This window comes from Stigmatopora argus, chromosome 7 (assembly GCF_051989625.1).
Source record: "Stigmatopora argus isolate UIUO_Sarg chromosome 7, RoL_Sarg_1.0, whole genome shotgun sequence".
Classification (NCBI taxonomy): domain Eukaryota; kingdom Metazoa; phylum Chordata; class Actinopteri; order Syngnathiformes; family Syngnathidae; genus Stigmatopora; species Stigmatopora argus.
In genome coordinates this window covers 15,453,639-15,468,242 of record NC_135393.1, presented here as the reverse complement: position 1 = coordinate 15,468,242, position 14,604 = coordinate 15,453,639, and the positions used below count along the sequence as shown (strand labels likewise).

Sequence of the window (14,604 nt, the reverse complement as noted above, 5' to 3'; positions counted from 1 at the left end):
TCGCATCTTTTAAATACCTTCCATTTTTGGGGGGAAAATACGGATGATGGTTTTGATTTTTAGTGGAAAAATACGGATGATGGTTTTGATTTTTGATTTTTTTTTTTGTATTGCTTGTAATATCTGGATGGCTTTTTTGTGTAGTATTGCAACTATTTGCGCTGCTTGTCAAAGTTGTCTATTTTAGGCAGACTTCAAATGTTTTTTAGAACCTCACATTGTTTACCCATCGCTAGATTTACTTTGTACATAAAAGATGGATAAAACCATAAGCATGGTTTTAAGAGAAAGGTTTTTACGTTCTCTCATATGTTCATTTGCTTGCGGGTTTTGGCTCTTTAGATGATTTTTTTTAAATGTATTTATTTTGGAAAATTCCAAATTTAGCACGGGCAAAACCTCACCAATATTTACAAGTATGGTCAATGAGAGTTACTTGAAGTATACTAAAACTTGGATCTGGATTGATATATTAATTGGTTAATCCAAATGCAAAACATCAAGCAACATCTTTAAGATATATTGTTTAAAAAAAAAAAGATATTCAAATATCTGAAATATTTTTGCCAACATTTTTTCATTGCTTTAGTTGAATCTGAACAAATGGTCATAAATGTGCACATATGTAATATATTAAATGTCATTTGAAGGCCTTTGAATTGAAATCGATCGAATCCAGTTGTGGCAAATTTTGTCATTTCATCAAATATTGTATGGTTTTACAAAAAATCAATATATTGTTATTAATTTTAATGATTCACACATTATTATAGTTACATAGCTCCGACTTCTACGAGAACCGAGATTATGTTTAGTGATTTGAAGAGCCATTTCATGGACTGCAAACTATTATGCGACAGGCTTGAATCCCCAACCCGGACCCTAACTCTGGAGGCCCCTCGAGGTGTGGAGGTCAGCGCCGGGGTGGGAGACTTCACGGCATCGTGTCGGAAAGACCTCCTCCTGCAGTCCTCAGAGGGAGAGGTACGTATATAAGAGCGTACTATTTAAAACCAGCTCATCCTTTATTGATCCTCTTCAGTGGAATTCGAACTTGCATAACACAGTCTACAATTGAGTTGTTTCTAGTATACCATAAAAATTACATCTAATTGCTGCATTCAATCTGATTGGTGTGTTTTCATAGAGGACTGAATAAGCCCCCCACTTCTATAAAGTACCTTATTAGGCTAATGTGTGTCATCAATCTAGTGACCTTGTCTCTCTTTTCTCCGCCCCCCTTGTGTTTTGGAATGGGACTTCATTAAAATGTCTTTGATGAGGTTCCCTGTCACCCGCCGTTGTCATATGTGGCGTCCATTCGCCTGCTATCGTACTGTCTGTCTCTTTGCACGACAGCCTGCCACGAAAGGGGACGCACGCTGGTGCTCGGCCATTGTCTGTTTGTCTATGTGTGTGTGACCACTGGTGCAGAGTGTGTCATTAATTCTGTAATTAAGTGAAGTACGCCCTATTCATTGGCCACGCTGTCAGGTTGCATCTCTCAGTTTTCTACACAAGATAAACTGGGCATTCGTGCATCAGCATTAAGACTCTCGAGTATAGCTATTCGTCCCCCACCTGACACCCCTCGCATCCAATGAGCTTTGCATAGTTTGGGTACTATGACGGTGTTACAATGAACTAAAATGTTTTAATTTTGACGTCATGTAGTGTAGACTAATGTCCTCTGATGACATCAACTACCGTATTTTGCTGTTTAATATACCCCCCATTTAATATACCTGGGTATATTAAACGGCAGGGGTATATTAAATGGCGCACAAATGGGAAGGTACGATCCACTATGCCACAAGTGTTAAAGTGGCGGCCCGGGGGCCAAATCTGGCCCGCCGCATCATTTTGTGTGGCCCGGGAAGGTAAATCATGAGTGCCGACTTTCTGTTTTAGGATCTAAATAAAATGAAGAGTATAGATGTATATTAAACTTCCTGATTTCCCCCCTTTTAAATCAATAATTGTAATTTTTTAATCCATTTTTTCTGTGTTTTTAGTTCAAAAATCATTTTGTAAAATTTAAAAATATATATAATAAAGCTAAAATAAACATTGTTTTAGATCTATAAAAAACTGAATATTCAGGGTTTTTAATCCACTTCTTTTAATCCATTTATTAAAAAAAACAATTTAAATATTATATCTAAAATGTGAAATCCAGTTGACGTTAAAGCGGCCCGCGAACCCGAGTCTGACACCCTTGATCTAAACACTTGAACATGTTTTATGCACTTCAAACACTACAGTTAAAGTAAAATATTACGTTTGAAAGAAGTAGTCATTCAATTTGTCTTTATTTTTACTCCAAAAATGCCAAAAACAACGTCACTTGTTTACTTTTTATTATTAAATTGTGAGGTTTAAAATGACTACTACTTTTGAACACCACCGCTAAAAGGAGATTGCCATCAGTTAAGAGGCTTTGACATGGAGGGGACGCTTATGGTGGGCCATAAATACCAAGCGCTCTCTTTACGGGGCAGAGGAGCAGTTTCAACAGGGTTCTCATCTTAATATGTTCAGGGACTAAAAAATTCAGGAGCTTGTTTCTCCCAACAGCATTTCAGGACGGTTTATTGCCTTGGTTTAGGAATGGCACTCATTTGTTTACTATTATCATTTGAAGTGAGTCGTCGAATATCTTTCAGTCTATCCATCCATGCCTGTTGCTAATAAAATAAAAGCTAGTCCTTTTAGGTGGAGAGTAATGCTCCCCAAGGGTACAAGTCCACTTGAAAGTCCACTTGAAAGGTTTCCAATATGACCACAAAAACGAAAGTATCAAATCCAATATGTTTAAAAACGTTTTTTTTAGCTTTAGTATTTATTTTCCTGGGTTTTTTCTCAATATGTCATCTCAGATTAAAAGCAACATTTATTCTTTTGTTAAGCACTTATAGACTAATGCAAGGGTGTCCGATTCTGGTTGGTTTGCGGGCCGCGTTAACGTCAACTCGATTTCATGTGGGCCGGATCATTTTAGATATAATATTTAGATTTTTTTTTTTTATAAATGGATGAAAAGAACTGGATTAAAAGCCCTGAATATTCAGTTTTTTTATAGATCTAAAACAATGTTTATTTTAGCCTTTTTATATATATTTTTAGATTTTGCAAAATGATTTGTGGACTAAAAACACAGAAAATAATTGATTAAAAAATTACAATTATTGATTTAAAAGGGGGAAAATCAGGAAATGTAATATACATCTATACTCTTCATTTTAATTTGATCCTAAAACAGAAAGTCGGCACTCATGATTTACTTTCCCGGGCCACACAAAATGACGCGGCGGGCCAGATTTGGCCCCCGGGCCGCCACTTTGACACACGTGGACTAAGGTTTGGAAAAAAAATAATTCAAACTAAATGAAAGGGTAAAAGAACTTTGGTGAAAATTGCAAACTTTTATAACCCCGACCCACACACATCACACACCATGTCGGAACTCTAATAATCCTCTCCAAAAACCATTTCATATTTCCTCCTTTCCACAAACCTCTTGGAATCCTCTCATATTCTCTCCTCCCACCTCTTTCCTTATCTTGTCTCTCCCTGCTGGCTCTTAATCAGGAAAAGTACACAACTTCATCCCTATACGACGCACTTAAGTGTTGGATTTAAATTTAGCATGCAGAGAGGCCACCATTAATCATTTTTCATATCATTGACCCTCGGAAGGATCACTGGAGGAGAGGAGCCTATCCCAGCTGACTTGAGCTGACGGTCTATTTTTCGCAGGAGCCGAAAACCACGTTCGCAGTCCGAAAAAATCTCCTTCCACCTTCTCTGACTGCGTCCTCTCAGTTTTTCATATCGGAGTAATTAACTTTCCTCCGTCAAGATGACAGTCACTTCACTGGATAAAGGAGGAGGGACTTTTTCTCCTCCTTTGTGTCCGTTCTCTCCGTCTCTGCATTTCATGCATTCTTTTGTGCTGGGTTGCCTTCTCATCTATTATCTCCGTCTCTCATCCTCCTTGGCTCTCTCTCTCTCCCTCTCTTTTCTCTCCTTCCTCGTCGTCCATGCATTAATGGATGTCTCCCAGGATGGGAACAATAACATGAACGTTGGAGCTTGCGTCGCGTAAGGATTGTGGAAAGGACTGACACCACAAAAGGCTCTAAAAAACGAAAGAATGATTGAATTCAAGCATGAAGGATACGTTGTTCTGCGCCTCTTAATCCTGTCAACCTTTATACTTGTCAAATGTATGAAAATAACTGTATGAATCCATCAAGAAGGCCCAAAAGTCCATTCATTCTCCTGTGCGATTTATCTTTTGCTGTATTTTAAATGAGCAAAGATTACTTGTGAAATTTTGACACTATAATAATGCTTGGGCTAAGATGGCAAATATATCAGTAGTCATTGGAATATGCTAATTAAAAAAGATTTTTAAATGTATAGTTATTGGGAGATACCACCACTGATGGTAACATAGCCTACATGTCAATGTATCCGTTTTATACGTTTTTAAATCATTTCAAATTGTTTACGCTGTATAACAACTTTTGTATGGGATTTTTTTAAGTAAGTAGGTTTTTTTTTAAACCGATCTCGTTTTACTCATTTCGGCTCTAATCCCGATTGGATTGGTCACTGGTAGCAGACGAAAACGTCATCGTTGACTGCTAATATTGTCATGCTTTAAGCATGATATGCGCACATGGATTCCCCTTTCACATATTTTCACTATATAAGTATAGCGCGTCAACAAGCAATGAACCCAGACAGTCAAGCTATCACCGTCAAACAGCGACATCTACAGAATCTTCAATTTAGTGCATACATAAGGCGCACTGACTGATTGGGCGCCCTGTCTACTTTGGAGAAAATTTTAGACTTTTAAATGCGCCCTGTGTGAGTAAACATGTGCCGCGTTGCATTTGTGAATTTTTATTATCACTTAATAAGGGGAATTGCAATCATTGGCCGAGGTTGACAGGTATGACATGGTATCGGTCAATACTACACAGCTGGGTATCGGAATCTTTATCAAGAGCCAAAAAATGGTATCTGCGATACTATTTGTGACTCACTGGATTGACAGCAAGTGCAGTAAACATTGATGATTATCTAAGTAAAATAGTGTTTTTAATGCCTTGTAATGAGAAAGCATTGCAAATTGTAAACTATTGAAAGGAGCAAGGTTCCATTCTGAACAAGCTAAAACAAGAAAATCATGTGAATAACCAAAGAACATTCTTTTGAGTCTCTGTTTTGACTCCTTGCTTTATTTAGGTGGGTAAAACCTACAATTACCACGGTGGGATGAATCAGTGCCTGATGATGTGATGAGAATGGCTTGTAAACAGTAATTCAAGAAGGTTGAAACTAAGGCAAATGGACACTATTCGTGGCTGAAGAGAATTTGTGGCAAAGCTTTTTGGAGTGTGAAAAGCCTTCAGAGGAAATGTGGATCTAATCTATGTTCGGAGCTTGAATAGGAAGCCTTTTAGAATATTTTTAACCCCAAACAAGACATCAAGTTGCCGTCAATTTTGTGCTTTTGTGGATTGAGGGGTTTACCGAGACAGTGTTTACACATTAATTGTGCTGAGATGTTGTTTTCTGCATTGTATAATTCATATGGGAGGTAAAACCAGCACAACGTTGCATTGCATGTGTTGCCTCATCCTCAAATCATCTCACCCTAGACTGAATGTGTGCCAATTGAAGTTTCTTTCTTCCAATAAGCTTTCTTAGGTCGATTCCTTAAAGGGCAATTCACGTATTTAAGTTTTACCTGGACGCTGACAGTCAATGAAGCTTTTGATGAGAGAATGTAAGTGGCGCTCAGAATTAGTGGGAGGTTGCACAAGATAGCAGAAAATAGACATTCAATCGATTTTGCGGTAGAAAAAGCGTGCGAGACATCAAGGCTTAAAGCCAAATCAATGCGAAGGGTCTATTAAAGTTTAGAAAGTTGGGAGACATTCTTGGAATTTGGGCCAAATCGTTGAAAGGTAGGAAGGCGGCCATTAAAACTAGAGCTGGAGAAACTTCTCATCATTCATCATTTTCCTTCCCTTTTCTCTTGCTATTTTTGTCTTTTCATCTATCTGGTAAACATTCCTTTTAATCCCACACTACAATATAGTGATGGACCACCAAAAAATGTTTATCAAAAATATTTTTGATTTTCACATGTTAACAATTCACTTTTTGGATAGAATTGCCTGAGTAAACATTAGCAATGCTCTCGTTATTGTTGTCAATGCCATTTTTTTTCTTACGGCTTGTCGACATTAAGAATCATTATTTTTTTGGTAGTTTTACACCATGTACCATTCACGTGACCGGACATTTCGTCGAAAGACGTTTGGTCCCCGGACGTTTGGTCGACCGGACGTTTGGTCGACCGGACGTTTGGTCGACCGGACGTTTGGTCGACCGGACGTTTGGTCGACCGGACGTTTGGTCGACCGGACGTTTGGTCGCCGGGTTCGCTCGCTGTCAAATTATGACAGAGAGTTTACTGTTGATATTTTGATATTAGATATTTAGATATTAAACTCTCTCTCTCTCTCTCATGATTATAATTTTGAGAGCTGGTTTCAACAGTAACAACCCGGCGACCAAACGTCCGTTCCACCAAACGTCCGTTCTACCGAACGTCAGGTCGACCAAACGTCCGGGGACCAAACGTCCAGGGACCAAACGTCTTTCATGGCACAACCTGAGCTTTTTATCCTAATCTGCAATTAGGCCTACATGACAAGTATGGCATGTTTTCCTCAATGTGCCACTATAGAATTCACTGGAACAAATTCAAGGCTGATTAAGGCTGTAGCCTGGAGGCATCGGTCGACAGAGGTTTTGTGTTTTGGCGTCCCTGCCTGTGTTTGTCCATTAACCTGTAGGGTAGAAGCCTCCGATTGGTGAGTGAATTAAAACGCTGCAAGGGATTGCACGCAGTCGTTGGGGCTTCGAATGGCAAGTTCAAATTAAACTAGCTCACAAAAATCGATAGATGGTTCACTCTACAGTAGCACACATACTGGTTAGCATATCTCTTTAACACCCAGGAGAGTTTGTTTTGAATTACATGTTCAACCAATACCTTAAAATGCCCCAAAAGCAACATGAGGTCACCTGGAAATACCCCCAAAAATCAGCAGGAACTGACAAACGAAGAAAAAGCATCCTGGAACGTCCTTCTAAATCAATAGGAAATTATCCAGAATTTTTCAGGATGCATTTTAACTATTTTAACGACTAAGTCTCATGTGAAAATTGGTCAAATATTTCGAAAACTGTAACGAAATCTTTTTTTCCTGTTGTCTGGCATGTAGTTTAAATGGCGAGGGTTTTTTAGCCACTTGTGGACTCGGCATTTTAGTTCTTTCAATTTCTCATTCAATGCATTTCATTGAAAGTTGTTGTCACCGTGTTTCACAATTTTCTATAGCTTTGTGTGTGCATATGCGGTCGGTCAAGCAGCATGGCCATTCTTTGTCCTTTTGTGCTTCAATCATTTAGTGTGTTGTCAGTCCCAAAGCACACTGTGTCCATTCAGTTAGCCTAATGGTCTGTGTAATGCACTCAGATAGCGCCACCACCTCCCACCTGTTTACATTGTTGCAGACTTGATGTTTATGGCTGGAACAATTTGTCACAAGTTCACCCAATCCTTGGCAAAGAGTTTCAACATTGTAAAAAACAATCAATGTTTAGTATGACCATGCATGGCCCCCATTTGAAAAGGTCCCAATGTTCCATTAAAAGTAAATGGACCAAAAATCCAAAGCAATGTAAACATTCATTGATTAGTTATCCCTTTTTTTTTTCAATACTTTTTTTATGAGCTCTCTAGATTTTATTTCCCTTATCAGATGAATTTCACGTTTGAGCACATGGAAAATAAGCGTAATGATATCTTTGATGAAATTCCAGATTGACTAATTATGACCCAAGCCTGTACATGTTCATGAGTGTATCTAAGGAACTGGTAATTTCAGAAATGTCATGTAATATTAAGAGGAGGCTGTTGTAATTGAAAGTCTATGAGAGTATTTGAAATGTTCTGGTTATCCACATATCTTGATCATAGTTGATGGGTGATGGATGTGCTGCTTAGCGACAATGATATTTAAAAGGCAATTGCCACCCTACTTTGCTTCATCTCCTTGAGAGACAGTGTTGAAATGTGTGTGTCTGTGTGTGCTTGTTCATGTTTTTTAAAGAGATCAAGATGTGCCCCGTCAGCCAGAGTGAAATCATTAGTTAAACTAATTGCCTCTCACATGTAATTCTTCACTTGTCCTTCCGCTTTCCATCAAAATGTCAGCCTCTCTTTATATTCTCCACCTCCTACTGCACACCTTTTTGAAGTGGCATCTTTTAATCCAGTCACTACGTTACACATTCTTGAAGAGGGTTTTTTTTGACAAGTTGGTTCACAATAGATAACAATCAAAGTTTGAAAAATGACAGTGTTTATTCCTTACTCATTACGTGATTTTTGTGTGGGTGGGTGTGTGTGTATGTTTTCAAAATTTGCCTCAACTTGGATTCATGTGTTGATCTAATGATCATTGTGTCAAAACAATCAAACATTTGCAATTGCCCTCATTCATTTCAAGTGTCACATTACTTTATTAGTTATCCGAATGTGAAATAAATTGTGCTACTAAGACCAAAAAAAAACAAGCACACTTAGTGACAAACGGGGAGGCGGTACAAAAGTCACTTTAGTCTTACATTTTCACATATGTATAAAACATTAGAAGACACACCTGATAAATGATGACACCTCATTATCCCATTTATTAAAAATTGCCTCTGCATAGAGTTCACAAGGATCACAATCTTCATTGTTGCCATCTCTATCCTCAAGTTGGAAAAAGGTCAAGTCCTTGCCCAATATTAAGTCTGATTTGGTGAAATACCCCTAAGCACTACACATTTAATTAGCCCATATTGATTCCAACGTTACTCATAATTCACCTGACTTAATATGAAGTTAATTCCCCTCCATTTTGGAACTCGGCGGCATTCGGCAATTCTTATAAACATTTCTCTATCTTTCATTTCTACATTTTTCGGTTTTAATCCGATATTGTAAGCAATCACTGTTGTTTTTTCACTCCGCTTTCTTATGTTGCCTGAAATCAAATGATCTTCCCTTCAGGAAATGACAACAACATCCATATGAATGTCATTCTTCTCGCAATCATCGCAAAAGTGTATGAAAAATACATTTCTTGTGTTGCCAGATCTGTTCTTCTCGCAATCATTGCGAAAGTGTATGAAAAATACATTTCTTGTGTTGCCAGATCTTTCTGGATGCAAACACCATCAGACTGGGAAACATTCCCATTGGCAGTGCAGTGGACCCACTGGAAGGGGCTGCAGCCGGGACCACCTACACCAAACAGACGGGTGTGTACGAACTTTGTGCCTGCGCTAACGGCAAGCTCTACCTATCGCCTGCCGAGAAAGGCTCAACCTGCCAAACAACAAGTAACTTTTGCCTTTGGAGCTGAAAGTCATCCGAGAGGTAAGACGCAATGGACCAATCGGACAGAAGCTGAAGCTAGCCAACAGACTGAATCGAAATGGATCAAGCTGGCACTAAAGCTATTGCACGCCAACATCACACTGATGGATTGTTGTAGGGAAAGTCAGGAAAATGGGAATTAAAAAAAAAAACCTGGATTTGTGTCGAGAAGTCACTCAACATAGAGTTTGGAGAGAGTTACCCACTAAAATGGATTATTTGTCAAGAAAATGGAGGAACTGGTCAGAAACGCAGGAAGTTAGAAGAGTCGACAATGTGAACATTGGTACTACTGTATGTCTTTGCCTTTGTGGCAATTGGGTCATCTCAAGTGCAAATGAAATGGTCACGGAAGCATATCCTGAAAGCAGGAGCAGTGTCAATCAAATGACTGCAATCTCACCAGCAGGAACACGGAAAAGGACCACGGGTTAACCTCAGTTGCGGACCGTGTACATGCTGTGTGGACAGCTACCACTTTTTGCTTTCATATACGTAGTTGGAAGCTGAGGCTAGCTACTGGACCAAGCTATACCAGAAAGGCCTTCCCCCTCCTAACCCCGCTAGTATTTCCACCCAAATGTTAAAGTATGACTGACCCCCAGCACCCTTCTCATAATGCCGTCTTTTCGACTCAAAAGATAATCCGTTGGACTCCATTCAGCCTTCACGTTCTCCTCCCTGTATATAATTTGATTTTTTTTTTGGACCATCTTTTCTCATCTGCTAATACATCGGGCAAATTGTAGGGTACTGTTTTTGTTTGGGTTTCCCAATATGGTCAGGCTCAGGTTACCAGCAGACATGCAGTGCTACAGTGGTGCTTTGACAACCACAACCTAGGCGAGAGTCTAACCAGTTCAGGTCTCATAATGGAAGGAAGAATTTAGCATTTATTGGGGTAAGACCAAACATTTCTGCGATCAATTTGAAGAAAACTGGAAATTCTGAAGTGGCAACCTATGATCCGATGCGTTTGCTGTGGGATCAAATGTGATCACGCCCCGCAAGTCTTCCCAAAATATCGAAAAGTTGTTTAAGCAGCACTTTTTATGCGCAAACCTTTGCTGGTGAATGACATAGCGATCATGTCGTATCCATCCACGTCGACCATTCAGCCGCTCTGCAATCTAAAAGGAGACTTAAGAGATTCTACCATCATATTTTGCCATCGTTGGTTTTTCTATTGGTAGGAAACGTGATGTGAATATGATGACTAATCAGATTAGCGGTAATCCCCCAACCATGAAGGGCAATGAGCGGAATAAGTGCTGTATGTGCTCCGTAAGGTGAAGGTTTTGAAGCCGAGTCTGTTTTTTTGTTTGTTTGTTTTTACTTTTTCTTCAAAAGTGATACACAGGTGCCTTTGTTGCAGTTGGTAAAAGCACATCCAAGTCTGGGCGTTCACACTGTCTTTTGTGAACATCTGCTCGAGTGTCAACCTATTTATTGACCTACCTAGACCCCCGCCCCAGCTCTTCCCTCTTGGGTTTGTATTGTCAGCATATCCAACGAAAAAACAAACTATACAATCCTGCTTTTGTTGTGTTTTTGTTTTTCTCCTGACTCTGTTCTCTTAATGATTTTACTCTTTATAATCAAAAGCACAAATGATGCCATGTATATATCATTACCAATAAAATACAAAATAAAAGACAATATTGTTTCTAAAGGGGGTCTCGGGAATTTTCAGTTTTTCCACAGTATTTGTGATTTATATGCTATATTATTGTTTTTAAATGTAATTCTACACCCTTTCTGACCTTGAAGCATCTTTCTACTTTTATTATCTCCTATTTCTTAATATTTATCTTTTATTTTAACCTTCACTTGGGTTTTTTTTGGTTCAAGTTTTATTGCTGACCTTCTATATTGCACTGCAATGACGGTAAGTACATTTTCCAATCACATGACTTTAACCTTACGTGTATTCACATAAAATCAACACCTGTGCATCCATTATTTCATCTACGAAGTGTTAAATGCTTTTGTTATGGCCATACATGCAATGGGATCATCATAAAATGACATTACAATAAATACTTATTTCAAAAATGATCCTATTACTTCGTAATGGAGTATCCAAACCCCAATTTCAATAAAGTTAAATTGTGGCCATAAATGTAGATATAACTTTACAATGTCAGCTCATTTAGACATGTTTAGAGTCATGACCATTTCACGGAAATCAAACATTATGACACCAGCATAGATTGCCTTCTTGTTAAATTATCACAATACATTTTTTTCCATCATCCAAAGACAAAATTCTCAAGCTGTGCATCATCTATAATCCTTTTTGACATTATTATAATGAATCCCAGTAAAAGCGATGGCCATGTAGTAATATCGTTGGGATAATGAATTGTGTGTGCACATTATCATCCATTCATTGTAACCATTTTTTGGGGTAGAGGCTGTGTTTTGCTCCACATCGCTCGACGGGGTTGCCGAAGCGAACGTGATACCAACACCCACGTCTTCTCCTTTTATCATTTTTCTCCACAGGAGGTGGTATAAAAGATAAAGTCAGGATTTTCTTTACGCAAAAGACCCTCAGGAGGCCTGTTACAGTGGGAGTTAATCCCTCTGTCAGGGGTTTCAAAGTAGTGGCGACATAAAGGTGAGCATAAAACAGCCGGTTCTTATTTAATTACCCACTTTCTGCAAGATTTATGGCTCTCTTCATGTGTTTTTTAGTGCAAGTATAATGTGCACTTGCACTTGTAACATATTTTAGGATTTTAGAACTGATCACCTGTGCAGGTAGGTGCATGTGTCATGATTTTTAGGTCTATGTAGAATTGGCATCTTTTTAATACTATTTTCGAACATGTCAGGTATTTTTCTCAAGACATATGCTTTCAGATGACCAAAAATAATCCCTTCACTATACAGTGGTACCTTGACATACGAGTGGCCCGACATACGAGCAATTCGAGATACGAGTAAAATTTCGGGCAAATTTTTATCTTGAGATACGAGACAAATTTTGATATACGAGCAGACAGCGGACGTGAGATGCTGCTCATAAGAACATCATGGCCACTGTCTCTCTCCCCGCAACTCCTTCGTGTAATGTCTCTGGTCGCAACTCCCTCTTTGTAATGTCTCTGCGAGCACTGGGCGGAGCGTTGCATTTTTTTCAGTGGTTTTTTTTCCCGTTAGTCAGTGCGAATGGCGTATATACTACTTCTCGTTGGCAAGTGGTCGTGCGTTATCCTATTGTGAGGACATTTGTGTGCATCATTTTGGGAATATTTTGAAGTGAATACAAACTCAAACAACCCTCGATATTGACTGAAAGTCAGTGTGGAGGCGGGGCAAAAAGAGCCAAAAAAATGTCAAACAAAATTAGAATTAAGTTTAGTGATAGGTTTGATTAAACTTATTTTTGAGTGTGTCTGCATCGTAATCCAAGTTCATTTAAATTTGTTTATGTTATGTTACGATAGCGTTGCCGTGCAAAAAGTTGCTTCAATAATTTGCACTCAAATGTAATATGTCAATTTGTACTAATTTCACTATCACACCTCATAAACAACATCATTTGAACATTACCATTATTGAGGCAACAAGAATTACTGTATTTGAATTAACCTACGGCTAACCTTGGTCTAATTTGCCTTTAAAGTGCCGACCAATTTATACAGAAATAAAAGGTACGATTTAAAAGGGCAAGCCAATGCCGCCTAAACCCTTCATTTAGTCCCTGATTCTGATCTCATGAGGAGAACAAATTGAAAAGAAAGACACAGCTCTTGGGACCGCAAGGAAATTAAATACTGAATTCACCAGGCAGATACTCAATCAACCTGCTGCTTTGTGGGGGGAAAAAATAAAAAAATAATAAAACAAAACAAAATCCCCTGCTGCTTCCCAAGTAAGTGTTATTGCGCTTGTTATGTTTTGTGTTTGAATCGGACCCGGGCGGATGCCAAGGTCTCCTGCATGGATATACACATACACCCACATTTATTAAGTAGATGTACGAAATGGAAGAAATTCTGTCAGCTAAAAGAACTTTATCTTCTTGCAAAGCCTTTTTTTTAATGAATAATTGAAATCTGCTTTTGTAAGAGACCAGCTCTTTACTGGGGAAAAGTTGTCTTTACTTACAAAAAGAGAAAACAGTGTTTAACTCATCTTAAGAGCTGTTCATTACTTGGTTTGATGTCAGAGTAGACAACAGTGTTTAGTCAAATCAGGAGAGAGGAAAGCAATCTGAAGCTTATCTCGCTATGCTTTTGTAATATACACACATGGCGCTATCGTATGTATCTATTCTAATGACAACTTTCAAGATGAGTAATGTTTTTTGTCAAACATAAACGCAATTTTGCTCCAGTAATTTACTGTACATATACTTTTGCTTCCTCTTATCTCATGTTCATCATAGTTTAATCTTTTTTTAGTCATTTGAGGGGTTTAAGTTTCATGTATGTTGTCTCATCATTCATTTATAGTAACATAAAGCTCTTTAAAATAATACGTCACATTTCTAAAAGTAGCAATGTATTTATTTTTAAATGGAACGGGCTGTGTTAATCACCTTGCAGAGAAATATCATTTAAATACTTTGGAATTGAACCAAAATAAGTAAATGTTAACTATAATTTCCTCTAATGCAAGGGTGTCAGACTCAGGTTGGTTCGCGGGCCGCGTTAACGTCATCTCGATTTCATGTGGGCCAGACCATTTTAGATATAAAATTTTGATTTTTTTAATAAATGGATTAAAAGCCCTAAATATTCAGTTTTTTATAGATCTAAAACAATGTTTATTTGAGCTTTTTTTTCTTAGTAAGGGAAAATCATTTATTTCATCATTTGTTTTTCATTGCAAAAGGAAACCAATTTTTTTTTTAATTATTTTCCATATTAAAGTGGAAAACAGAAAATATTTTTATATATTTTTGGATTTTATAAAATGATTTGTGGACTAAAAACACAGAAAAAAATGGATTAAAAATTGCAATTATTGATTTAAAAGGGGGAAAATCAGGAGATATAATATACATCTATAATATTCATTTTAATTTGATCCTAAAACAGAAAGTCGGCACTCATGATTTACTTTCC

The 14,604-nt window shown here is 38.0% G+C and overlaps 1 protein-coding gene across 4 annotated transcripts in view; it reads left to right on the top strand.

The window, feature by feature from the left end:
• The window catches only part of sgcz (sarcoglycan zeta), a 163,769-nt gene extending 154,046 nt beyond the window's left edge, over positions 1 to 9,723 (top strand). For all 4 annotated transcript variants that reach the window (XM_077606134.1, XM_077606133.1, XM_077606136.1 and 1 more), the window contains 2 exons: positions 861 to 984; positions 9,300 to 9,723. In XM_077606134.1, the coding sequence (XP_077462260.1) occupies positions 861 to 984; positions 9,300 to 9,509 (334 nt within the window). In that variant the 3' untranslated portion in view covers positions 9,510 to 9,723. The remainder of the gene's footprint in view (positions 1 to 860; positions 985 to 9,299) is intronic.
• The last annotated feature ends 4,881 nt before the right edge of the window (positions 9,724 to 14,604 follow it).